Here is a 24,901-nt window from a genome sequence, read left to right as displayed (position 1 = left end):
ACCCGAGGGATAAGCATGGCATACCCATATCTTCTAATGCTCTTAGGATGGAAAGCGATAAACAGCTAGCAGGCTAAAAGTCATTTCTCAGAGGATGAAACTATCTATGCCATAGAATAGTGCTGGCAAAGATAAATAAAAAATGTTGATATTGCCCCAAATAGAAGAACTGGGTATGTGCCCAAGATGACTAAGGAGCACCTACAGCAAACTATATGTCTGAATCTTCTCAAAAAAATATGTATATTAAAGCCCTAAACCCCTTGTACTGCTTTGTGGGTGTGGAAGGTAGCTAGTTCACAAGGGTGGAATCCTCAGGAAAAGTACTCAGGTGTCCTTTGGAGGTCACAGCAGCTGAAGAGTAAGAGTAAGATGATGTTGCTTCTTCTTGAGTTTCATGTGTTTTGTAAATTGTATCTTGGGTATCCCGAGCTTCTGGGCTAATATCCACTTATCAGTGGGTGCATATCATGTGTGTACTTTTGTGACTGGGTTACTTCACTCAGCATGATATCCTCCATATCTATCCAATTGCCTAAGAATTTCATAAATTTGCTGTTTTTGAAAGCTGCATAGTACCCCATTGTGTAAATGTACCACACTTTCTGTATCCATTCCTCTGTTGAGGGACATCTGGGTTCTTTCCAGTTTCTGGTTATTATAAATAGGGTTGCTATGAGAAGAAGGAAGACCAAAGTGTGGCTACTTCCATCCTTCTTAGAAGGGGGAACAAAATACCCATGGAAGGAGTTACAGAGACTAAAGGAATGCCCATTCATAGACTGCCCCACCTGTGGATCCATCTCATATACAACCACCAAATCCAGACACTATTGTGGATGCCAACAATAGTGACATCCTGACAGAAGCCTGATACAGCTGTCTCCTGAGAGGCTCTGCCAGTGCCTGACAAATACAGAAGTGGATGCTCATTGCCATTCATTGGACAGAGCACAGGGTTCCCAAAGAAGGAGCTAGAGAAAGTACCGAAGGAGCTGAAGGGGTTTGCAGCCCCAGAGGAAGAACAACAATATGAACTAACCAGTACCCACAGAGCTCCCTGGGACTAAATCACCAACCAAAGAAAACACATGGTGGGACTCATGGCTCTAGCTGCATATGTAGCAGAGGATAGCCTAGTTGGTCATCAAAGGGAGGAGAGGTCCTTTGTCCTGTGAAGGCTCTAATCCCCAGTGTAGGGGAATGCCAGGACCAGGAAGTGGGAGTAGGTAGGTTGGTGAGCAGGGAGAGGGGAAGGGGATAGGGGAGTTTTGCAGGGGAAACCAGGAAAAGGGATAACATTTGAAATGTAAATAAATAAAATATCTAATAAAATAAAATTTTGAAAAATGCTAAAAAAAAAAAAGATGTTGCCAGTGTGTAACTTTGAAAAGCATCTTCACTAGAAGCCCCATTGGCTTTGCTGTCTTAGTCTCCCATCCTCCAAAACAATGAGCCACCCATCTGTGCAGTTCACATGCTGCTCTGTGCTGCTCTGTTACAGCAGCCTGAATGACACCTGTCCGCAACCTTTACTTACTATGCACCAATCCTAAAATCTGCTGCTTAAAGGAGACCTTAGCTTGCTTGGGCACTGGTATCCAGTGTGGTCATCAGACTCATATGACAAGCTTGGAAAAAACTGTAAGATCCTGAGCCATATATGACAGACTTTTTCTATTGCAATTGTCTTTCTTTAAAGGAAAGCATTATATTTAAACATAGAACATTATGTTGTACAAGAAATAGATGCATGGTTTTTCAAGGGTACAGTTCAGTGGGGTCAAGTAGATTTCACAAGTGTTAAGAGCAGTTCTTCCAAAGGCTCGTGTCTCTCAACATTGAAACCTTCCCTTTTTCTGGCTTTGTGAATTAAACTACTTCAGATACCTGAACACTGCCATGAAGGGTTTGTGTTTTTATGCTGTTCTTCACTAATGCAATGCCTTTGATGTTCCTACATCTGGTAGTGCATGTGAGAACATTTCCTGTCTCTTTTAAGACAATATAATATACTATTACATATGGCATAGTGCTTAACTGATAAACTTGTCTATAGATATGTTTACCCTCTTGTGAATAATGTTGTTATGAACTCAGGCAGACACAGTCTCTTTAAGACTCTGCTTTCAAGTCTTTTAAATATACACCTAGTAGTAGGGTTGCTGGATCATATGGCCTCAGAGAGTCTTATCCAATACTTCTGGGGCATGTCCCAGAAAGCTCAACTTTTGATAAGACTTCAGAACATACTGAAGTATAATCTGTCGTTCACAGTCTAAAAAGCACCAAATTTTGGAAATTACACATACACATAAGAGGCATTGTTAAATATCTTCACTGAGAAATTTCAGAAAATGTCATTCATTCTAAGGAGGAGGGCACTGGTAAAGACTATATTGAGCACAAGGCCCTCTGGGTGGTGACTGTTGAAGAAGGTGATACACTGGTGGCCCAGTGTTAGCAGCCTACTGTCAACTGAGCTGGGATTTCAGAGTAACAAAACGCCCAGTGTTGACCTATTCAGGCCGAAGTTATGGAAAGGCTGTTTCCCTGGAGTTATGTGGCACGGACACACAGTTCACTATGCGAGAAAAGAAGAAACATTTTTCATAATCATCCAAAGGTGTGGCCAAGGTCATGGTGCATTCTGTAACCATTAGTGCTATGCTGCTACTCATGGTCATTCAGACCGACATCTAATAAGACAACTAAAATCCTAAGAAGCATCACTATATACTGAAAGGCAAGCCTATGTTTACTGGATCTCTCCTCCTTCCATCTTTTATTTTTAAGGAATTTTTAATGGGAGGAACTCTATTAAAAGCCAGCAATCCAGCGGCATCTATAAACATTTGCCTATCTCAGTAGGGACTTATGGAAGATGCTTTAGATATAAGAAAACATTAAAGCTAATTTACTATTGGAAATGGCAGAACACAGGGTTATGTTCTGGCTTCCTTTGTGTCTACTATTTACATTTCACTAATGGACTTGTTGCTTTCAAAGACCAGGTAGCAGTCAGACCATACTCTGAGATCTTAAATGCAAGGTAATGGTGCTGCTGAGATTTCCTAAGTACAGATAAGTGCATGTTTCTAATAGTGTAGAATGTAGAGAGAATGTCTTATCTGTATGGATATGGCACCTGTAAGTAATAAATCTGATGGCCTATGGCTTAGGCAGGAAATAAGAGGTGGGACATCCTGGAGGCAGAAAAGATTCTGGGATAGAGCCAGGCATGGGAGATTTGCCTGAGGAGATGTGGTAAGATGGATGCATGGTACCTAAGCACAGGTAAACAGTCACGTGGCAGAATGTAGATTAGAATAAATGGGCTAATTTAAGTTATGAGCTAATAAGAGAAAAGCCTGGCTAGATGGCCAAGGTATTTGTAAATATATTTTGAGTCGAAGTTATAATTCTGGGAACATGGAGCTGGGAGGATGAGACAAACCTAATTTCTATAGTATAGCCTTCCTTTAGTCTCTATGTCCATGTTTGCTGCACTATTCTGTGTCAACCACTAATATGACAAAGGCCCTGTTATGGTGAATGTTTACAACTTAAATCACATTAAATAATAGCTCTTTCTCTGAAATTGCTTTTCTTAAAAAAATTATCTAACATAATTTCTTACCATACAATCCAGTATCTATTTTGGAAAAAAACAAAACAACCCCCAAACCTAATTGGATAGAGATAGAAGGGCTGATGAATGATATGTTTATTCTCAAAGTGAGCCATAAGCTAAAATAAAAAATAATAAGCAAGAAGATGGCATTTTATGACAGTTTAATATTCCTTTATGTCAACTGAGACGACATAACAAAAAAATGTCAGTGAAACAAATGATCATCAAGAAATATAAAAAAGCAAAACAAAACTAAACAAAAAACCACCAACAACAAAACCATAGCAATTAAACTGTGCCTAGTGGTTTTATTTCCCTAAGTATGTGCTATGAGAGTTTTAGTTGAATATAGCAATGGGTCATGTGGCCTCTGGTGAATTTCTAGACATGTGATTAAAAGATGTCCGTAGTCTCTGCATTTCTTCCCTTCTATTTAATCTACATTCTTCTAATTGGGTCAGGCTCCTCTTTAATTCCTCATAGCGATGCTAATCACTCAAGGAGTCTCGATATAAAATCCTGCAACACTCCTGTTGTTCTTCCTCAAGGCTGAAGACACACAAACACAAGTCACTGTCTTCAACCTCCATATAGCTTGGATTCCAGTTACAACACAGTCTGGTAGGACAGCCCACCCACAATTATCTACGATGGCCAGACTCTAGCCTGGAGCAGTACATGAGAACCAACTTGTCCACTAAAAATAAAGAGTTCTTCAATCATTGCTGAACTGGAACTGAGACAGTAAGCAAGCCACACTTTGACGGGGGCTTCTTAATCATATCTACAGCTTGTTCCCTGCTACATTTATCCCACCACCCACACCCCAAACACAGATTTGGGGTCATGGACCCTCTTTGTTCACACTAGTCAGCGTGGTCACATTGATTAAATCTTCTGTCTGTGCTTTTCGATTTAGTGGTGTCTTTAGCATTTATAGTGGCTGGCCAAGTCTAGCTCTTTAGGAGTCCCAGAGCTGGGACACTAGCCTTAATGCTTAAGTAACTCTCCTCTTGTTACAGACCAGTAACTTCCCACATGGTCCCTAAAGAATTTAAGATCCAAACATGGCATACTTCAGAAAACATGGTTCTACTATATTTCAAAATATTTTCAAGAATATGACTACATCCCATAAGATTTGCTATTGTCAGTCAGCCTGAGTCATGGTCCAATCTGTTTCCTGTAAGTTCATCAGTAGAAACAAATCTGGGCTGGGAGCTAGTGTAAGGGAAATGTCTGAGCTACTAAGACTTGGAAAAGAACATTTTGCACGAGTTCTCACTCACAGGTACCTTTGAGTTCATCCTAAAAACAAAACAGCCTCCGGAAGGCAGAGGGAAGAGGGCACTTGAGCGACATCTAAGACCTCAGCCTTTGATTAAAGTGTTATCTCTAAACCTTCAGAATGACGATGACTCTGCTTTTTACACTGCTTTATGCATTGTATAGTGTTTTCTCTAAGTATGTGCTTTACCTGATCCTCCCACAATTCCATGAGGGTTTAATATTCTTATTTTACAGTTAAAGGGGGTGGGGGGAGAACATGGATATTATGAGTCAGTGCAAACCAAAAACTGGCGTCCAGATATGATTACAAATACAGCCCCTTCTCATAACCACCTTTTTAGATATGGAGAGGACTCAGAACACACTGGATTCTCCCAGTTTGGCATTAAATACCAGGTGGTTGCTAGGGACATAAAGCTGACAAGAAAGGGAGTATGGGATAGTATATCCTTCTGACAGAGATATTTCTTTTAAAGTAAAACTGAATCAAAGAAGTTATTTCCAGAACCTATAAATCAATTTTAAAATCATCTAGGTTTGCTGACAAACACAGCACTGAAACTTGCCTACAGCACACCAATGCCAGACTTTGGTAGGTCACATCTATTTTTAGACAGTGGTAAGGGGGCTGTGTAAGACTTAGAACACTAACTAGACTGTGCTGAGAAACTTAGCAGAAAAATATTCAGAGAACTTTGTAGGATTTCCCTTACTTCAGTTTTTCAACTGTTTGAAGAATTTGTCAACACATAAAAATGTTATTATGAGAAATGATGTTGCGATTCTCCCCATTGTATGGCTAAGTCTGCACAGGATTTTTTTTTTTTTTTTTTTTTTTTTTTTTTTTCCTGCCTTATTTTGGCTTTTTTTTTTTTTTTTTTTTTTTTTTTTTTAGGGTTGGCAGATTAAGGCTGGAATCAGACTCTACTCGCTCATTATTTTCAAGATTTACTCTCATTCTTGGAATTCCTGCCAAGTGTCCTAGGCAAACAGTTTTTGTTAGAACTGGTTGGCTCAGTGGTGTGAGTGTACAACCCCATTAGGCTCGCCATACCTGTGTTCTCAGTATTCTAAAATAAAGCACTGGCGTCACCAGAACACGACTGGAAATGTCAACTTGCCCACTCCAGCCCTAATCAAAACCATGAGATATACTTTACCTCCCTCTCTAGGAATCTTTTGGGAGACTAAAGTTTGAAAGGTTCTGAGTTCAAGTCTAACAACACTGCTTGCTATAGAATATTTGTGCCCTTCCCCTACTTTACATGGTGACATCATTAACCTCACTGTGATGAAATTAGAAGTGAAGCCTTCAGTGGTAAAAAATGTTCATGGCTCGGATTATGATGCCCTAGGATAACGACTCTTCACCATGGGTGAACTCAAAACAGAAGATAGGCATCTATGTGTCCAGACAGAGTATACGTCTAGACGTATACTCTGTCTGGGCAGTAAATCTATAGTACCATGACTTTAGGCTTTCCAGCTTTTAGGATCATTAAAAATACTTTTCAGTTATTTAAGCCAGTCAGTCTTTGGTATTTTGTTATTGCAGCCCAAATTGATGAAGACACTGGTCCATTGCAAAATCTGCCTGAAAATATGATTTCTTACCGCATGCCCACATATCCACTGGTTTTCCATAAGGATCTTTACGCAGGACTTCTGGAGAAAGATACCCAGGTGTGCCAGCAAAACCTGGGGAAACAGATGCTCATGAGTCAGGGTTGGCATGACAACAGCAGTAGAAAATGATCAACTAAGAAAGGATGCTTTAGGGGCCTTCTTTAACTGAAGATAAGCTCTGTTGGTCCTCCCATCTACCTTATTTGAAAGGGTGTGTGCACATGCACGCGTGCACACACACACACACACACACACATACGATCTACTATGCTATCTAGTCTTTGTGACACAGGGATACATTATTCTACGTGTCTTTAATATCACTTATATGGAAGTTCAAACTAAATCTGTAAAAAAAAAATAATGTGAAAACTGAAGGTAGATTAACTTTTTGCAAAAGGTGACACTTAAATGCCTATGAAAGTCACCTATAAAAGAAGAGGAACTAAATTTGCAAAAAAAAAAAAATAATGAGAAAACTGAGGGTAGATTAGTTCTTTGCAAAAGGTAACACATAAATTCTCATGACAGTCACGTGTAAGAGAGGAGGACTGGACAACGACATACTAAGACAATCAAAAGCAGATTTCCAGATAAACATGATATTTTAAAACAAATATTTTGATACATGGTCACGAGGGTAGGGTTAGGACTACCAGTAACTGAAGAACTTATTCTGAGAAGAAATAAGCCCAGAAAATATCAGTTCAATGTGCACTAATAAATAACCAGGGCGTATTCATAGCTGGCAACGAAGTGGAGACCCAGGGACATTCAGATGAATCATCACTGAAGGCTGACCAACCAGACCTCCGACTTCAAAAGACAGTGATAGGGGTGGATGGCAAAGAAAACTTTGTAGTATACAAAGCAGTTTAGAATCCAGTAAGGAATGCTTAAGTAACAATAAAATTTGTAACTAGACTCCAGTGGAAAATATTTTCTACTTCTGAAAATGAGTTTTCAAATAAGGAATATTTAAAAATAACAAAGGTAACCATTTTCATTTGAAAATGTTCCTTTAAAAGGCAAAAATGGAAAGTCTCTTTAAAAGAACTAACCAGTTCTCCCAGAGCTCCTTGGAACTATACTACCAATCAAAGAAAACACATGGTGGAACTTGTGGTTCTAGCTGTATATGTAGCAGAGGATGGCGTGGTTGGTCATCAATGGGAGGAGAGGCCCTTGGTCCTGTGAAGGCTCTATGCCCCAGTATAGGGGAATGCCAGGACCAGGAATGGGAGTGGGTGGGTTGGGGAGCAGGGGGAGGGGGAAGGGGGTAGGGGATTTTTGGAGAGGAAATTAAGAAAGGGGATAACATTTGAAATGTAAATAAAGGAAATATCTAAAAAATAAAAATAAAAATATTTTTAAAAAAGTACACTCCATCATAGATTCCTCCCACCATAAACTAATAACTAATGCTGAGTTGCCATGTTTATTTACTGGGAGGCTAAGCATCCAAGAAACACACACCACTCCTCATATCTACAATGAACTTATACTTACTATAGGAAAACAAAACAAAACAAAACAAAAACCAAAGACATACAAGAAAGAAGATATATGACTGAGTTACTTCTCTAGAAAAGTTAGATTAAATAAAAGCCAATAACTTTATTTTATTTTTATTTAATCCTCATTCATTTTATTACTCTCTTCCTCCTCTGTTTGGTAGGATGTGGTGAAACATGAGAAAGGACTCCAGGGCAGGTCCCCTTTGCACAGTTTAAGTTTTACAAGGCTTATCATTAATCCACTGAGGCTCCACTGCTGGAAGGTCAAGGATTACCTGAGGGCATAATGTGGGGTCATTGAAAAGCGGGGGTGGGTACAATTGGTGCAAGAATCTCCTCAAAGGTCCTGGAATACTGTAGACCACAGACACCCGTTCTACTTTCAGCACCCCTCTCCTAAGGCTTCAGGAATGACATACAGAAAATCCAATAAAACCCCATCTAAAGTTCTGAGCAAGAGCTGTGTGCTTTCAGATTCCTCTCACACATCCCATGTGTTTTTGTTCTGAGACTTAACAAGCCCCTTTAAGGTCTCTTGGAAGTGATCCTCTTGTTATTGTTAATCCGTGAGTCTTGGTTTGTACCATCATCATTCTCATTAGATGTCTATATTTGTCTCGCTCAGTTTCACTCTTTCATACGCAATCCATGTAGTTCATGGTTTAAAGGTACTAAAACTTCGATTTGCTTTAAGTAACCTAGTCATAATAGATGGCCAAGAACAGGAGAGTTGATGACTTTCTCTTTGGAAAAGACATAGAAGAAAATTACTCCATAACAATAAGAAATGAAAAGATCAGGCTAAGGATGGTAGCACACATGTATAAAATGCCAGTATTTGATGCACCGAGATCATAGGATTGTGAGTTCAAGATCAGCCTGGTCTATACAGTGAGAGCCTGAATAAGCAAATAAATACAAATATAAAATATATGAACCCTCACCCTAAGACTAAAATGTCAAGAAAATGCTATCATTCTTTTTCTTACTCAGAACCTTGAGTTGTCAGTTGACTCTATTCCTAATATTCTGAATCATTCATCCAAAAGCATGGATTTCAGGAAAGAATACATTGCGCAATGAATGACCTTGTGAATATAGCTTGCTGGAGCACAGTAGGCAGGGTCTTCTTCGTCAGGAGATTTAGCTCCTAAGAATGTAGGATATATATATATATATATATATATATATATATATACACTATTAATGTTAATAAGAACGTGCTGTCTCCAGGAATAACATGGCTTTTACTCCAAAGAACAAATAGGAATATTAAAACAGACAATGAAGAAACAGAAATACCAGTGGTTGGAAATATATCTAATAGATTCTCTTCCCCCCTTGATATTTAAAGTGAGAGGCATAATGGCCACTAAGTAAAGTAATTCTTCCATGAAGCAAGATCATGGTAGTGAGCCTCTGCTGCCCCACCAGCAACAGAATGTTCAAAACCAACTGAAGATACCATTTCCATCCAGTGACTTAGGAGATATGGGATATATGTGTATGTTTCTGTGGTCATTTGTCTCATTTTAATTTTTATAGTTTTTATCAAATGTGCTCCAGAGGATGTCCATTCTCACAGTTTTGGCCACTGTTCAAAGATATCCAGGATAGAGAGTGAAAAATGAATGAAAGAAACCAAGTACATGGGATTAAAATTGAAAGTGAAATCCACTAGTGTGTGTTCCAAAGGATACATTTCAGCCCTGCTGTTCATTCTTAGAACAGAATCCATTTTACCACAAACTATTTTGCAAAGTTTGAAAGAAAGACCTTATTTTCTCATAATGTATTTTCTCATTATAGACCAATTTAAGATGGGGTCCAGTGTGTTAAAATTAGTGAAGATGCTGCTAGAGTCCCCTTCCTCTGTGGCTTGAGAATGACTGTAAGGAACCAGGAGTTCCAGGCTGAGATGGGAGAGCACCCTAGCAGGAAGGAGACTAGCCCTACTTACCAAACCATGCCTGCTGGTCGCCTTGAACTTCAATGGCTAAGCCGAAGTCTGCCAGCTTCACAGCTGCTCCTTTCGACTTGCTAGCTAAAAGCAAATTCTCAGGCTTTATTTAGAAAGGAAAGAAAGAGAGACAGGGAGAGAGGGAGAGAGGGAGAGGGAGAGGGAGGAGAGGGAGGAGAGGGAGGAGAGGGAGAGAGGGAGAGAGAGAGAGAGAGAGAGAGAGAGAGAGAGAGAGAGAGAGAGAGAGACTAAAGTGAGAATCTATTTTAAGTGACTACTTAAAATTGTCAACATTTGTACAAGATTAAACAGGGCAGGGCAGGGGGAAGGGAGAGGAGGGGGATGGGAAGCAAACACATGCACTGTTGTCTCTCCGGGAGATTTCCATTCCTAAATCCCAGGGAAAGGATGGTTAGAAAAACGGTAGAGAGCAATCATGTCTACAGGCATTAGACAAACTCATTGGGCGCTGCAAAGGCAACAGGGAAGGATGCAGTTAGTAGGGCTGCTGTCTTCACCTGCTCACATGCCTTCATGGACCACTCAAGGTGCACACTTGGCCAATGACAAGGACTGAGAAGCCAAACAGAGCACAGGCATTTTCAGCAGGCGAAAACCTGGCAAAACGATACCCAAAGTTGGACCAACCTACAGACATTTGGCAAAAGAAACTGCAAATTAAATCCCACTTGATTTTTAAAGAGTTTGGATTCAAATGTAGTGATTTTGATTCTTCAATGTTTCCAAACAATTTCTGCACAAATTTTGGAGACTGATTCTGAATTGTGTATCAAAATGGCTGTCTTTAAGAATCTGTTTGTTCTTAAAGGCAAGAAAGAGTATATTGTTTGCCAAATGTTATAGCTAACTTAAAAAAAATATATAAGCCATTTTTTACTATGTAATTTACATTCCTCTAAAGTGTGACTAAAACGTTACACAGATAATTTATTCTCCCACCTAAAATACTGTGAGTTAGACACATTTTTCTTTGGTATCGATCATTACTCAAGGACTGATAAATCAGTCTTGGAATGAGGCTGTGTCTACACCATTGCTTCCCAACCAATACTAGAACTTTGAAAATAAGCATTGAGACAGAGCCTTCAATTTCCCTGGACTTCCTCATGGAATTTATGAAACTGAGTGGGGAGATGCTTAGGGAAAGTGTACTGAGTATTATGTACAGTGAAGCCTAGCCCACCCAGACATCTGGATGAATAAGATTGGACTAGAATGCACATGGAAGACTGGTTCTAAGTCTTCCTGCTTTTGGGGGTGAGGTGGGGTGAAGAGTGAATTTGGAGCCTATGTCTCCACTCAAACAGTTGGGAAACAATGGCCCTCCCAAGCGCCAAAACGGTTCTCTGAAAATACAAAAACTTTATCAGCCAAATGATTTTGTTTCTATGTCAACAAGCAAGAAAACTAGTTTTCATCAAGTTTTGACTGCTTGTGAGATTTGTCAGTTTCGTGAGTTGTTTTGGACTTGAGTAAACACAGCCTAACCCAGTATCTATTCATTAAGCCAGCCATGCAAAAAAGCAAAACCCATAAGCAGCACTTAGAAGAAATTCAGTGAAATCTACAAAGAGCGTGAGCAAGCAAATTATAATTAAATACCAGAGCTCTTCAGGCCACTGCTGCTCACTGCCATCAGATTCACTACTATTGTCACCACTGACAATGTAAAAGGACCTTCGGAGCTTTTCCAGGCTGAAGTATGGTTCTGAACTACCTCAATACCAAACACATCATTCAACTCGGAGTTTGAGAGGAAGATGTTTCAAGAATGAAAAAGTGCTCTCTGCTGATGTAACTTTTATTATGATTTCATGTATGAAAAGGAAATCCTGGGTATTTATCCGTGTGCTAAATGTCTTTAATCTGGCTTAATTTGTTCACTACTGAAATTTTAATTTCACAACTAAAATTTGTGATCAACTTGCTTTCTGTTTTCTAATTTAGTCGACATAATTTCCCATAATTCCATAAATTAGTAACTTGGACCAAGTACATTGAACTGTAGGCAAGAATTGATTCTCCTCCTTTAGAACTTTCACTTCCAAAGAACTGAGATATCAGAAATGTCTGCTATGATGCATCTAATCTAATTTGGCAACCACAGACTCATTCACAGAACGAGTTCCAATCACTTAAGAAACCATGGTCATTCTAGTGCCTTTAAGCCTAACAGCATAGAAGTTACTTGAACAAATGCCACTGCCATTAGTGAGTAATCTCTTTAAAAATTTAATGTTTGAAAATTTACTCTTACCCCTACACTGAAAAGCTTCTGGGTGGGGCTTTATGCACAAGACCCATAAAAACAAAGTCTTAGGTATTCAGAAAAAAAAAAAAAGCGATGCCTTAGAGTTGAATTATGCATGACCTTTGAATGATTGGGGCAGTATTCATAGCTAGAGATGACCAAGAAGGCTTTACTCTAGGACCTGTGAGTCATCAAAAAAAAAAAAAAAATTCATTGAGATGTGAGTTTCACTTGACACCCGTGAAGACTGTTCAGCAGCAGCTATGCACAGGAGAAGGCAGGCCTACCTCCAAGGGATAGGATAAGTTTTAACATTAATAGCATTGAGATATCACTGCATCTGGGAATATCATGTAGGCAAATATAGCATAAAGACTATGGGATGGAAGCTGAAAAGTTAGAACAGCTTTAATTTTATGAAAGGAATCTGATTTTTAATATGTCGTGGTAAGATTGCTTTAAGTGGCTAGCTTTAGTAAAACCCTAAATATATATCACATAAAATTTACTTCTGTAGAGTTTGTTTCTACTCTGTAGAAAGGCTGGTTAGAGTAAGTTTTCTATCATGGTCTGTTGGGGTGCAGAAGGCTGGCTCACTAATAATTTCTAAAGACACATTTAGTTGGGACTGGCACATATGCTTTGGATATCTACCACTCCTAACCGTCAACATAAAACTATACTGTACTATACATGTCCGTTGCTGAGTAGTTCAAACTCTGAATGCCTGTGACCAGGTCACACTAAGGCAGAACAAATCATATACTGGTGACTGCATATCTGCCTCCTTGGGAAGGCTCTCCTCCATGTGCCATTTAATACTATCCCATTGTTTTGACTTTCTAGGATGAATGTGACAGGCAGGATCAGAAGCACAGGGCAGGATCAGAAGCACAGGGTGACCATCCAGCCCTCCTGCACGGGAACACAGGCTCAGCAAGATGAAGGAATTGGGCAGAATGATGATTCAGGAAAGAAATGTGAACTCAAGGTCCATGTCCTGACTCACTCTGATTTGGATCCTGTCATTGCCTGTTGACTTCCATCATCTCTGCAATAGTGTTATGAGGCTATTGAATCCCATCTCGTGACAATATCTAGTGGTTTTGTAGGGATGATAGGTACACGGTGATTGGGTGTTACATTCCTCTGTCATCTCAATGTGTAGAACCATTTTCAATCTGGGATGTATGCTCGAAACTGAAGGAATGTTCAGATTAATGTTCCAGTGTTAGCCTACAGACTGTGCAGTGATGTCTAACAATGCAACCACTTTTTAAGGTTGGTTTTTAAATAGATTCTCCTGATATTCTCATACACAGGTTCCTTCCCCACCCCATGGCTTCTTAATGGTGCAGGATTTTCCATGACATCTGGTCTCCATGTCAACAACCATTTATAGCATATCAGCTGCAATGAACAGCAACTGTGTACAGGGTTGGTTCTGTGTTTGATATGGATTTAAAAGCAATAGCTTTCAGAATGATGTAAAGACCTTGAGACTATTAAAATATCTTAAAGGACTTAAGCAAGTTATGGAACCACCTTTAGACCTGGTGGAAACTTTGGAGTAGAAAACAAACAAACAAACAAACAAAAACCCCCAAAACCTCAAGCCCTAGTTTATAAAGGGAGATGTCCCAGAAGAGTCCAGTTCGTGTTGCTAGATTTCTTAATTTCTCCATCTTTTGGAGCACATAAGTGTGTGTGTGTGTGTGTGTGTGTGTGTGTGTGTGTGTGTGTGTATGTGTGTGTGTGTGTGTATACTGTGTGTGTATGCATCTGTACACATACAGGAGTATTTTGTTCTATTACTCTCCCCTTTTTGTGTTGGAGTCTATCACTAAACATGGAGCTTAGTGAGTGACTAGGTTGGCTAGGTTGGCTAGCCAGTGAGTCCCTGAGATCCTCCCGTTTCTTCCTTCTAGTGTCTGGATCATAAGAATGCTGTACCAGGCTTTTATCTGGGCCTAAGGGATCAGGAATCACAGTTTCCTTAAGCTTAGGTTTCAAGCACTTTACCCACTGAGACAATAGAGTGGTTCCTGTGGTGGCTTGAATGAGAATAGCCCCCATAGATTCATAGACTTGAATACTTAGTCACCAGGGAGTGGCACCATTTGAACCTGTTAAGAGGTGTGGCATTATTGGAGGAAATGTGTCACTAGGGGTGGGCTTTGAGGTTTCAAAAAGTCCATTCCAAACCCACAGTCTCTCTCTTCCTGCTGCCTATAGATTTGGATCCAGAACTCTCAGCTCCATGTCCAGCCCTTGTCTGCCTGAATGCCACAATGTTCCCTTCTATGACAACAATGGATTACACTTCTGTACTGTAAGCCAGCCCCAATTAAAGGCTTTCCTTTATTAGAATTGCTGTAGTCATGGTATCTCTTTACAGCAATAGACCACTGAGTAAGACAGTGCTCACATTCTGTTCTGATGGCATAAAATGGTTTGTTTTCATAAGTAGTCTATTCATATTCAGTAGGTACTTTAAGAAACTCTTGAAAGTAAAATTTTAAAGTCTTTCAAAATTCTTTTTTTTTTTTTTTAATTTTAAAATCTCAGTAATCCAAACAGAAGCTAACTATTCTCTGCTTTGGGATATTTTGATCGGTCACTTTTTCTTTTGCCAGAGAAGGTGTGAGCTAAGGTCCCAGGAATGAACTCAATGGAATTTTGCACAAGCTGAACAGCTCAAACGCCATCTTCTCTTGATCCATTTGTATACTGGTGCAGGCAGTTTTAACTTCCATTTATTTGTTTGTTTGTTTTCTAGGACTGAATTCCTGATTTCATGTACTGACATCAGGGAACTTCTGGGTGATGTATACACTTGAGTTTTCAATCAGGAAACCGCACTTCTGGTGTCATGCACCAGCAGGCAGATCCATTAGAACTCTGCATCCCATTCCTGTCTCTTACTGTATATTGTGAACATACCTTTCTGAGTTGAATGAAAGAGGCAGAGTGTAACTGGTGTGACTGTGCCCAAAACCACTGCTTCTCAACAGTCTCATATATCCTAGATATATAATAAATGACAGAATGTTCCCTAATGTATTGGGTTCTCACATGCATTCCTTCTAAGATCGCTAGAAAAATGCTAAGCAGAAATGATTGTCCTTTAAGCTCTTATCCAAAGATGGTTCTGAGTAAACAAGGACAAGCAGTTTTGTAACTACTCAAAATTTAGAATTCACAATGTAATGTGTCTACTACACACAGCTGACAAAGACTTACTGAAGGCTTTGCATTATTCCTGAACTCTGAAAACTAATTTCTGTCTACTCCAATCATAAATTTATATAAGGTAGTCATAAACATCTCTAAAATTAAAGTACCCATCTGTCTGTCTCTTATCTATCATCTATCTATCTATCTATCTATCTATCTATCTATCTATCTATCATCAATAATCCATCTATCCGTCAATCCAACCTATCTAATATCCTTCTATCTCTTCACCCATTTATCCTTCATGCATTTGTTTACTTAACCCCATGATGATTCTTGTATTCCTTGCTACTCAGAAAAGAGGCCATTACAAAAGCCGCTCTATTGAGGGATACCCAGGGCTTCACTTTTCAGCTCATAGCTTCAGTTGTGTCATGACACTTCCTACTTTCCCAACCACACTATAATCTAATCATTACTGTTAGAAACTCTGATCTTATCTAGATATCAATCAATGGCCCCACTACTGGATACATAAAATACTGTTGGACATAAAACAGATGTCCAGTGAGAACAACCGGGTGGTGACTATCTCCTCCCTCAATCTGGAGCCGGCTCCTGGTTCTTTCCCCCGGTTTGCCTGCTGTACTTTAGTGTTGGTTCTGCATGCTAATTATAATTTTGGATCTTATAGATTCTAGAGGTTGGCAGTTAACCAACTATTTGAAATGGTGAGTGTCATTGTTCTTTTAACATATAGTTATCCTTTTTTATGGATAATCTATTAAGATTGATCTTACATTATAAATGTGCTTTATATACATTTATTCTTTTGTTTGAAATTTATCTGTCTCTAAGTTGAAGAAGTATGTTCCAAGCCTTGGTTAGGTTAAGATTCTCTGCTAAGCACTGTGGAATCAGTCACATAGTTGTTGGTATAGGAGTACCTTAAAATGTACAGCACCCATAAGTACCTTTGATAGTAATAATAAACATACCCCTGCCTATGCTTTTCCCTACATGATTTAAATGAACTAAACTGCATGCATTCGGTATCTGAATTCTATGTGAACTAACATAAGAGTCAGAATAAAGAAATACAAACAGAGGGTGTAGGAACTGTGAGGGAAGCTTGCTTTGAAGCCTGGTGATGAAGGTCTTTATATTTGAGTACATTGATGAATGTGGAACTTCTAGCAGTTCACTATTGCAGAGAATGTGTTCATTTGGTTAAAAAAAAGGCACACAATGAAGTCAGAAGTCAGGGGTCTAACACACATATACACACATACAGTGCCTTCATTGTACAAGCTGTAAACTCTACTGTAAAGTCTGTTCGTACGATTAGGAAGTGCTCTACTGACAAGCACTGAGAAGCAGACTCTCTAGAGTCTGTCCAAGTCATCAGTTTGATCAAACTAGGTCGGCAGTTACAGAAATTACAGTAAGTGCTCTCAAAAGTCCATCTCCATCCTTACTGAAGATCAGAGAGATAGGAGGAGAAACCACGGTACGTGGCACACCATCTCCTTTGGTAGTGAACTTTGCCTGGATTTTTTTTTTTAATTATTGAGTATAGTAATAGTATCTTATGTCAGAAAACTGTTTCCTTCAGAGTCAATGGTCCAGGCCATTGTCATTTTTGATTTTCAACTTCCAGTTTTTGAAGGGCTTAGCTAAGTCTATACACGTAACAGCAAACCCATGTCCTGAACCCATTAACATACGCCATAAAATTACGGGAAGAGGTTTCTCACTTTTTATGTCTGGCTTCAGAATACACATATGGTCACATCAATGCAATAAAATGTTTCATGTGGGTGTTAATAGTATCTGATAAAACAGTATGAATAATAAGCATATCCACGCAAGCCCACCGGATGGAGGTCCAGTGGGTAACACAAAGGCCTTCTGACTGCTCACTCGCATGGCCACTAATGAATTTTTGACCTGGTTGGCCAGGATTGAACTTCTCAAAGGCACACATTGTTTTTCTCTATCCTAATAGGTATATGTGGTAAGCGTTAGAAAGTGTGATATCCTATGCTGACTCACCCAAAGCGAACACCCTCAGCCAGAGCTTTGCTTGATACAACTCAAATCCACAAAATCAACTGAAATTAAATAAGATTCTGGGGGGAAAAAGGTCAAAGTTCTGGTAAAAATCATACCTTCACATAATAATTTTGATGCATATTTTGATGCATATTTTCATTGAATAATAAGTAAAACTACAGATTTGCCACTTACTACAGTCCCAGAAGTGTGTGCGTGTGTGTGTGTGTGTGTGTGTATGTGTGTGTGTGTGTGAGAGAGAGAGAGAGAGAGAGAGATTGAGAGAGAAAGAGAGAGGTGGGGCGTGGGGTCCAAGTCCTTCTACTGAACACTACATTGTCTCTGTATTGATGGGCACGCTGGGGTTGCAAACAAAGGACCGAAACTACAATATACTGTGTAGTACATCAGCTTCTCTCACCACACCTGATGGTTTTATTTCATTTACCATTGTAAGTTTCACTGTTCCTCAAAAATATCAAAAGTAAGCCTAAAGTTATGAGCAGACTGGAACAGAAAATTAGTGGAAGACTTCCCTAGCCTGTCTCATTCCAAATGACCTAAAGTTTTCTTGTTCTCAGTGGTAATGGGAACCGCATAAACTCTTACAAGCTAGTGGGGCCCCACTGAAAAAATATAAACCTGTGATTTATATGCTTGGTCTGATACAATCTCTTTCCTTCCTTATTTTTAAGAGACCTTAGTATTTTTATTTGTAGAAATTCAAATAAAAGAATCAAGAAGCCTACAGTCCTAGAATTCTAAAAATTAATAGGAGGGAAAAGAGTTCAGGGCTCAAAATGGCACTTAATCACTGAACCTAAGCTATGTTAATACTTTTTAAAGACTATTTATATAATGTTAGATATATAGTATAAATGTAAAATATCATGTATGATCAAAGTGTACAGAAAATCATGAATCTTAAAGTCAAGTTAAATTCCATTCCCATTCCCTGGGGTATGGAAATAAAGCACGTTACTTATTGTTAATGTTAGGAAACTATTCCTTTCTGAAAGACAGGCATTTATCAGTCTCAAGGATATGTTAGGAGATGAACGGAGGCTGTGGTAGAGGAAGCACTTGGATTCATGTATGGAACGAGTCCACATATTGCTTGAGTGTTTGCCTTTCCGGGCATAACTGCAGCTGAACAGTCATTAGAAACTGTGTGGCTCTTTCTTCATCTTCTCCAATAGCTTTACTCACCTTTAGGTCCCGATGGACTACGCCCATCTGATGGCAGTGTAGCACAGCCTCCAGGATCTGCTGAATGCAATGACTGCATGCAAACACCAGGGGGCGTGTGTTAGTTCCCAAGCTTACACTCACTGTCTGTATACCCTCAGAGAGACCGGGTTAGAGAGCAAAGCTAGCAGACAACTTGTGTTGTGGTTGACCTCCTTCAGTCATAGAAACACATTGCTCAAGGAGAGTGACTACTACCTCGGAACAGTGAGGATATTACCAGCCGAGAGCCATGATGAGAATCTATGTGGATAATATCATTTTGTTCTAGAGCTCATTTCCTGGTTATAAATTCTTCCAGAAAACGAACAGGAACACAAATGTTATCTCTGTAGTTGTGGTATGCTATCACTTTATACACATAAACTCTTTGCCAATTCTTTCCCATTTTTCAAGTATGATTCTAAAAGTCCCAATAGCACACAAGGCACCATTGGATTTAAGTGAGGACGCGTAATGAATTTTTGACAATCATGGACTTCTTGGGCTGTATGCAGTCTAGCTGGCAATCATTACCCTTTGCCTGGGGTTCGTCAGGCTCAGGTGAGCAATGTGTAGCCAGTCGTCCTGCTTCAGCAACCCATGGTCTCAGAACAGAAGTGGTGTTTAAATCTACAGGCAGACATACATCACAGACCAAGTTCATTCCAGGCCAATGCTGGACAATTCAGGAAAGCCTGCCCTCTAACCGCCTCTGGTAATTTACTGCTTGGAAACGTAGCGTGCCGTATTGATGTTGCTCTTCCCTTCCTGCTGTGATGTATATGTAGCCTGTAGATGAGCAAACTGAAAAGGCAGCATGCATTGTCGTTCATTATTCATTTCAAGATAGAGTTGGGAAAGGCATTTTGAACACCATTTGAAATACAGCCCCCCGACCTCTGCCCTTTCCCCAGAAGTATAAAACCAAAGAAACTTCTTTGATTCAGATTTATGGACTCCATATACTGACCTTCAGGTCCCTGTGAACTATGCCATTTAGGTGACAATGATTTACACTCTCTAGAATCTGTTGTATACAATGACTGCAAAGATACAAGGGCAGAATGGGAGGGAGAACATTTTAAAGGCACATAATCACATTGGATTAAAAATAAATAAATAAAATGAAGGTTCCAACAAAACAAAACAAACGAACAAAATTGTATTTATCCACACTTTTCTTAGCTTTACACCAGCATTTAAATAACGTTGAATAAAGCTAATTCTGATTTTTACTAAAATGACATCCAACATAGAATTTGTGACATAGTCAGACAAAACAATTTAAGCTGTGCTTCCTCTTGTTGGTCTACGGATAAAAGCAGAGGTGAGAGAAATTGAGGTTCATATTCCGAAAGGAAATTGGATGCTTTAGTTCCCAAAATGGTCTGGAAAGATTATCTAGAGATGCCCAATTTCCGTGTGCTTGTCATACACAATCCAAACTGTTTAAGATCTGAGGTCACAAGCAAACGGGTTGAAACGAGAGGGTAGACACAGACGAAGTGGTAAGTGAAACAGGGATTTCAAAAAAAGAGGAAGGACACATGTACCAATGATTTAGAAGGGGTGCTTCCTGCTCGACACAGGGATAAGAAAATGAATGCAAGCTCCAAGAGGAGACGGGGACGAAAGTTGACCCAGGACATAAAATAAACTGCTCACTGTTAGAAGACTCTGGGGAGGGGAAGAGGAACTTACAAAGGAGTTTAAGATCCTCTGGGGAGCTGGTAACTGTGAACGCTATCTCCACCCACCCACTCTAGAGAAGGACCCTTTACTTATTGCCATGTTAACAGGCACCAAGGATGCTGCTCTTACTAGATGCTTACTGATTTCGTCAGCTGCTAATCAGATTAGAGTAAATCTTTTGCCTGGCAGCCCCAAGTCCCCAATAAGCTGCCACCTGACACACAATAACGCAGAACACACCACACTGACCCGTCTTTGTACACATTGACTGTGCAGTTCAAACCCAAGTACAAACTAAAGGGTGTCCTCTGAATCAAGGAAAAGTGGACAACCTGATAACATTATCAGCCACTTGGATGACATTCTACAGCAAATTACTGAACTGCATAAAAGCAATCACTGTCCCATTCTTAACAATACAAATATCAAAAATGCCCATGACGACTGTGATTTTTTTTTTGGCTCCAAATCGGTTGATGTGGCCACTAAAGCTGCCTCACTGGAGTGCATCAACTGCATAGTTTATTTAGTTACTACTCATTATTTTTAACTGTGTGGTTCTTTTATCTCAATGTGAATGCCACATTGTTTTTGTAATATTTCTGTTTTGTCTAACACTAAAAATTAACAAATTGGTCTATGACAAAAATTTTTAAAAAATAATTAATATTAAATTAACTATACCACTCTTTATTAGAGAGGATGGATTTCAGTCCTAAGTTCTTGAGGGCTAAAGCCAATGAAGTTTTGAAAGGTTGCGAGGAGACAGCTTCTTCATGGTCACATCTGGCAACAGAATTATTCTTGATTTCATGTGGGATGTTTATCCTAAAATTTTTCTAGAATTAGGTTCCCAGTCTGTGGGCTTTGTCTTGTTATTTAAACTTCTGGCCACCATTTAAAATCATCTCTGGTTCATTTCAACCACAAGTGTTCACACAATATGTTTATCATAACTTGAAAAGGTAAAATAGTTAAATTTCCTCTACATGTCTTTTTCCTTTTTAGATGTATTTACTTTATTTTATGTGGGTGAATGTTTTTTGGCATGTAGGTAAGTACGCATGAGTACTTGGTGCTCAGAGAAGTCAGAAGAAGGCATCCAATTCCCTGCAACTGAAGTCACAGGTGAGCCACTATGAGCTATGAGCCACTCTGTGGGTTGTGGGAAATAAACCTGGGACTTACACAAGAACAATAAGTGCTCTTAACTGTTCAACTGTCTCTCCAGCCCCAAACTTACCATCTTCATTGATATCGTCATTAAAACTATTGCCCATCCATAACAAATGGGCAATTAGCTATTTCAAACCTGCTCTAGGTCACTTTTCTGGGAACAAATGTGAGGATTTTAAAACTAAGGATTTATTCATCATAGGACAGGCTAAATAGAATTTTCTTCTAACAACAAAATGTCCATTACAGATTACAGTGTAGTCAGGTACAGTCACATGTACAGAATACCATAAACCCTAGTATTACGCCAAGAAAATGTAGTGCCATAAAACCAAGAAAAGAATAGAAGTTGAGAACTGACCTTTTGAAAAAGTAATTTCTTTATTCCTATTTTTAATTTAAGGCAGTGTTTCAACTCTATAGCACAGCCTGGAATTCTTGACCTTCTGGCCTCCATCTCTAAAGGGTTGGGTGTAGAAGCAGTGGCTACACTTAGGCGAAAGGTGAACTTTTACATATCACGTGTTACTCTTGAGGAATGTCAATATCAGCTGAGCGTTACTGGGCATCCCTAAATGGCTACAGGTTTGAGCAGCCTGGAGAGCAGCAGAGATGGGGGCAGGTGGCCAGTGATTTACTTTTCAAACATCAATTATGTTACATTGAGTTAATTGTTCCTCATTAGATTTTTCACCGTAAGTGAAAACTATAGAATACAGAAGAATTAACACCAACAAGTCTAAGTAGGTCACGGTAAGTAGATTAATACCATTTTACTCCAAAAGGATATTTGAGTAGCCTAGGAAATTTAAAATTCGATAAAATGCTAGCCCCCCTGTAAAATGTCCTTGAGCCTTTTGCTAACTAACAGAATTGGGAAGTTACTTGTGAACTCTCAGAAATAGCAAAGTAAATGCTTTTCATATCTGCCTCCCAGTGGTTAGAATGATACGTTCAAAGTGTTACATGCTAAAAGTAACACTGGAACGGGGACACTGAGGCCCTCTGATATCTGGACCTCCTTGCTGACTAGACACACATGTGCTATTGCAGTAGAACTTCCTGTCATGAGATGAAGGCTCTGCCCCACTGGTACAACAGCCATGGTGGCTACTAAGCCTTCACAACATGGCTAGCGCAAGTGGAAATCTATTAAAAGTACGACTTCAAACAGATGTATAGTTTTTCTTTCTTTTTTTTTTTTTTCTAAAAGTCTTCCTGGAGATCTTTAAAAAAGAGAAACTTCCCTGATGACTTATCATAAAGAGAAGTCCAAGGTGGTAGTGTGAGACTCTCAAAGACTGGGCCATAATATACTTAAACTGATACAACTGTCTATAGAATAAGTGTCACCAATGAGAAGGATGAGGAATCTTCATCTTGCTCAGGGCAAGCCACTTACCTGGCATCAGCTTCACTGTAATATTCTCTTGCCACTATGTCTTCAAACAGTTCGCCACCAGTCACTCTGTCAATACAAGAGGAACCCATTTAAGAACGAGAGAAAGGAATTAGGCATGAGTAAGTCTGTAGTGTTCATACAGACTTCTTTTCCTCATGCTGGTGTTCAATGATAAATTAAACACAACACAACTATTTTGAAACATGACATATAGTTTCTTAGCACTCAGATTTATATTATCAATAGATCCAGAAGTCACAAATTTTCCATATTTAATAAATATATATATTAAAATCTCCTACATAAAATGGCTTCTAAGAAAGTCATCATTTTAGTTTTATAGATATTGATTAAGGTCTGACAAAATATATGCCATTGATTAGCAACATTTTATAAACAAAGAGATATGTACATAGATGCTAAGTAGGTTAAAAGTAGCTCTGAAGTCTGTTATGTCTCTGTGTATCTCTTCAGTTTTATGTGTGTATTATTAACATGTAATATTTTCTAAAAAGTTTGGGATAATGTAACACTGATAAATAAACTCTGCTTTTCATATTATGTTAAATCAAAGTCATTTCTTGATATTGGAAATATTTATCTCCATTTAATACAACTAATAGTTATTATATTTTTGTATGTGTGCACACACATCTGCATGTTTTAGGTTAATTCTAGAAGAATTCTTGTAGGTTAAAGAGTACCCATTAAAATTGTGGGTAGCAGTCAAGGTGAGCTGCCTTCCAAAATGGTTTACTCTCAAAGTGTGAAGATGTCCAGAGGCTATATCATCCCTAGCATTTGTTATCAGTGAGTGAAAATATCTATCTAGTGAAGAAAAATGGTATCTCATATAAGTATGAATGCTTTTACTCTCGGTGAGACGGGCCTTCTATTAGTATTTATGTGTAACTCCTTCCTCCATTACACTGTGTTTGGGTTTTAAGAGAAGGTTTCAATTCTGGGGTGCCTTTTGTAACTAGCATCTGTTCACATGGTATGTCACACAGCTTCACAATTCAGGTAGACAGGTTTATTCTCGACAAAGTGGAGGCCAATAGTTACAAAGCATCTAGCACAGAATGGATGACACTCTGCCGAGCCCAGCTAGCAGCCACTGCCAGCACAGCCTTTCCCTAAAGACACTGCCAATCACAAGCCTTCAGTCTTTAGAAAGGCATCAACAGATGACATAGAGTCTTGTGGGCGATCTTAGACCATGATTATACACTTCCTTTCATTCTCTCTGTTGCCTGCCTGGCTTCCCATGTTCTGGAACATCATGATAGCACTGCATTCCCCCCAACAGCAGCACTCACACTCTAGGGATCGGAGAGTGGAATCTGCATGCTCATTGAAACACTTGGGTAAATAGCTCCCTCTTCTCTCCACTGCATTGTGAGTGCTTTCAATAAGGGTGCCACTACTTCTAATCACTAGTTTCACAGAAACATTATACTGACAACAACCATCTGAATTTATGTTTTTCCCCACTAAAAACCATAGTACATGTAATTTAATTCATTATTTTTATTTGTTATCAATAAGTGAAAATACCTATTTTTCTTTCAGATCCTATAATAATGAAATTACAATGTACTCTAGAGAAATTAATTAATCTTTCCATACTTATTCCTTCTTCTACTTAAAATATTTTTGTCCCTCTAAATGGAACAGCAACATACATGACAAATGTCTACAAAAAGAAAGACCGGAAGCTAGAGTAAAATTTGCTGTCTTAAAGGGAATCTGTTCTCATACTCGCATTATTGTTTAATAGAGAAAAAAATTAACCTATTGCATTTTTTGAAAATTTTTAGTGTGCTATGCAAAGTTTCATAATGCCATAAATTAAATAAGTTCCACGAAT

At 39.0% G+C, this 24,901-nt stretch overlaps 1 protein-coding gene across 22 annotated transcripts in view; it reads right to left on the bottom strand.

Annotated features, from left to right (window-relative positions):
- Positions 1-24,901, bottom strand: part of Camk2d (calcium/calmodulin dependent protein kinase II delta) — a 265,931-nt gene that overhangs the window by 58,537 nt on the left and 182,493 nt on the right. For 18 of the 22 annotated variants that reach the window (XM_021157632.1, XM_021157635.1, XM_021157634.1 and 15 more), the window contains exons 5-8: positions 23,032-23,097; positions 19,732-19,804; positions 10,028-10,130; positions 6,539-6,622 (exon numbers count right to left, since the gene is read on the bottom strand). In XM_021157632.1, coding sequence (XP_021013291.1) covers positions 6,539-6,622; positions 10,028-10,130; positions 19,732-19,804; positions 23,032-23,097 — 326 coding nt within the window. Of the gene's footprint in view, positions 1-6,538; positions 6,623-10,027; positions 10,131-18,740; positions 19,805-23,031; positions 23,098-24,901 lie in introns of all 22 variants that reach the window. The other 4 variants (XM_029475216.1, XM_029475215.1, XM_021157640.2 and 1 more) reach the window with 2 other exon arrangements.

This window comes from Mus caroli, chromosome 3, assembly GCF_900094665.2.
Source record: "Mus caroli chromosome 3, CAROLI_EIJ_v1.1, whole genome shotgun sequence".
In the NCBI taxonomy this organism is placed as follows: domain Eukaryota; kingdom Metazoa; phylum Chordata; class Mammalia; order Rodentia; family Muridae; genus Mus; species Mus caroli.
Note: the sequence above shows the minus strand (reverse complement) of the source record. Positions and strands in the feature narration are given on the sequence as shown.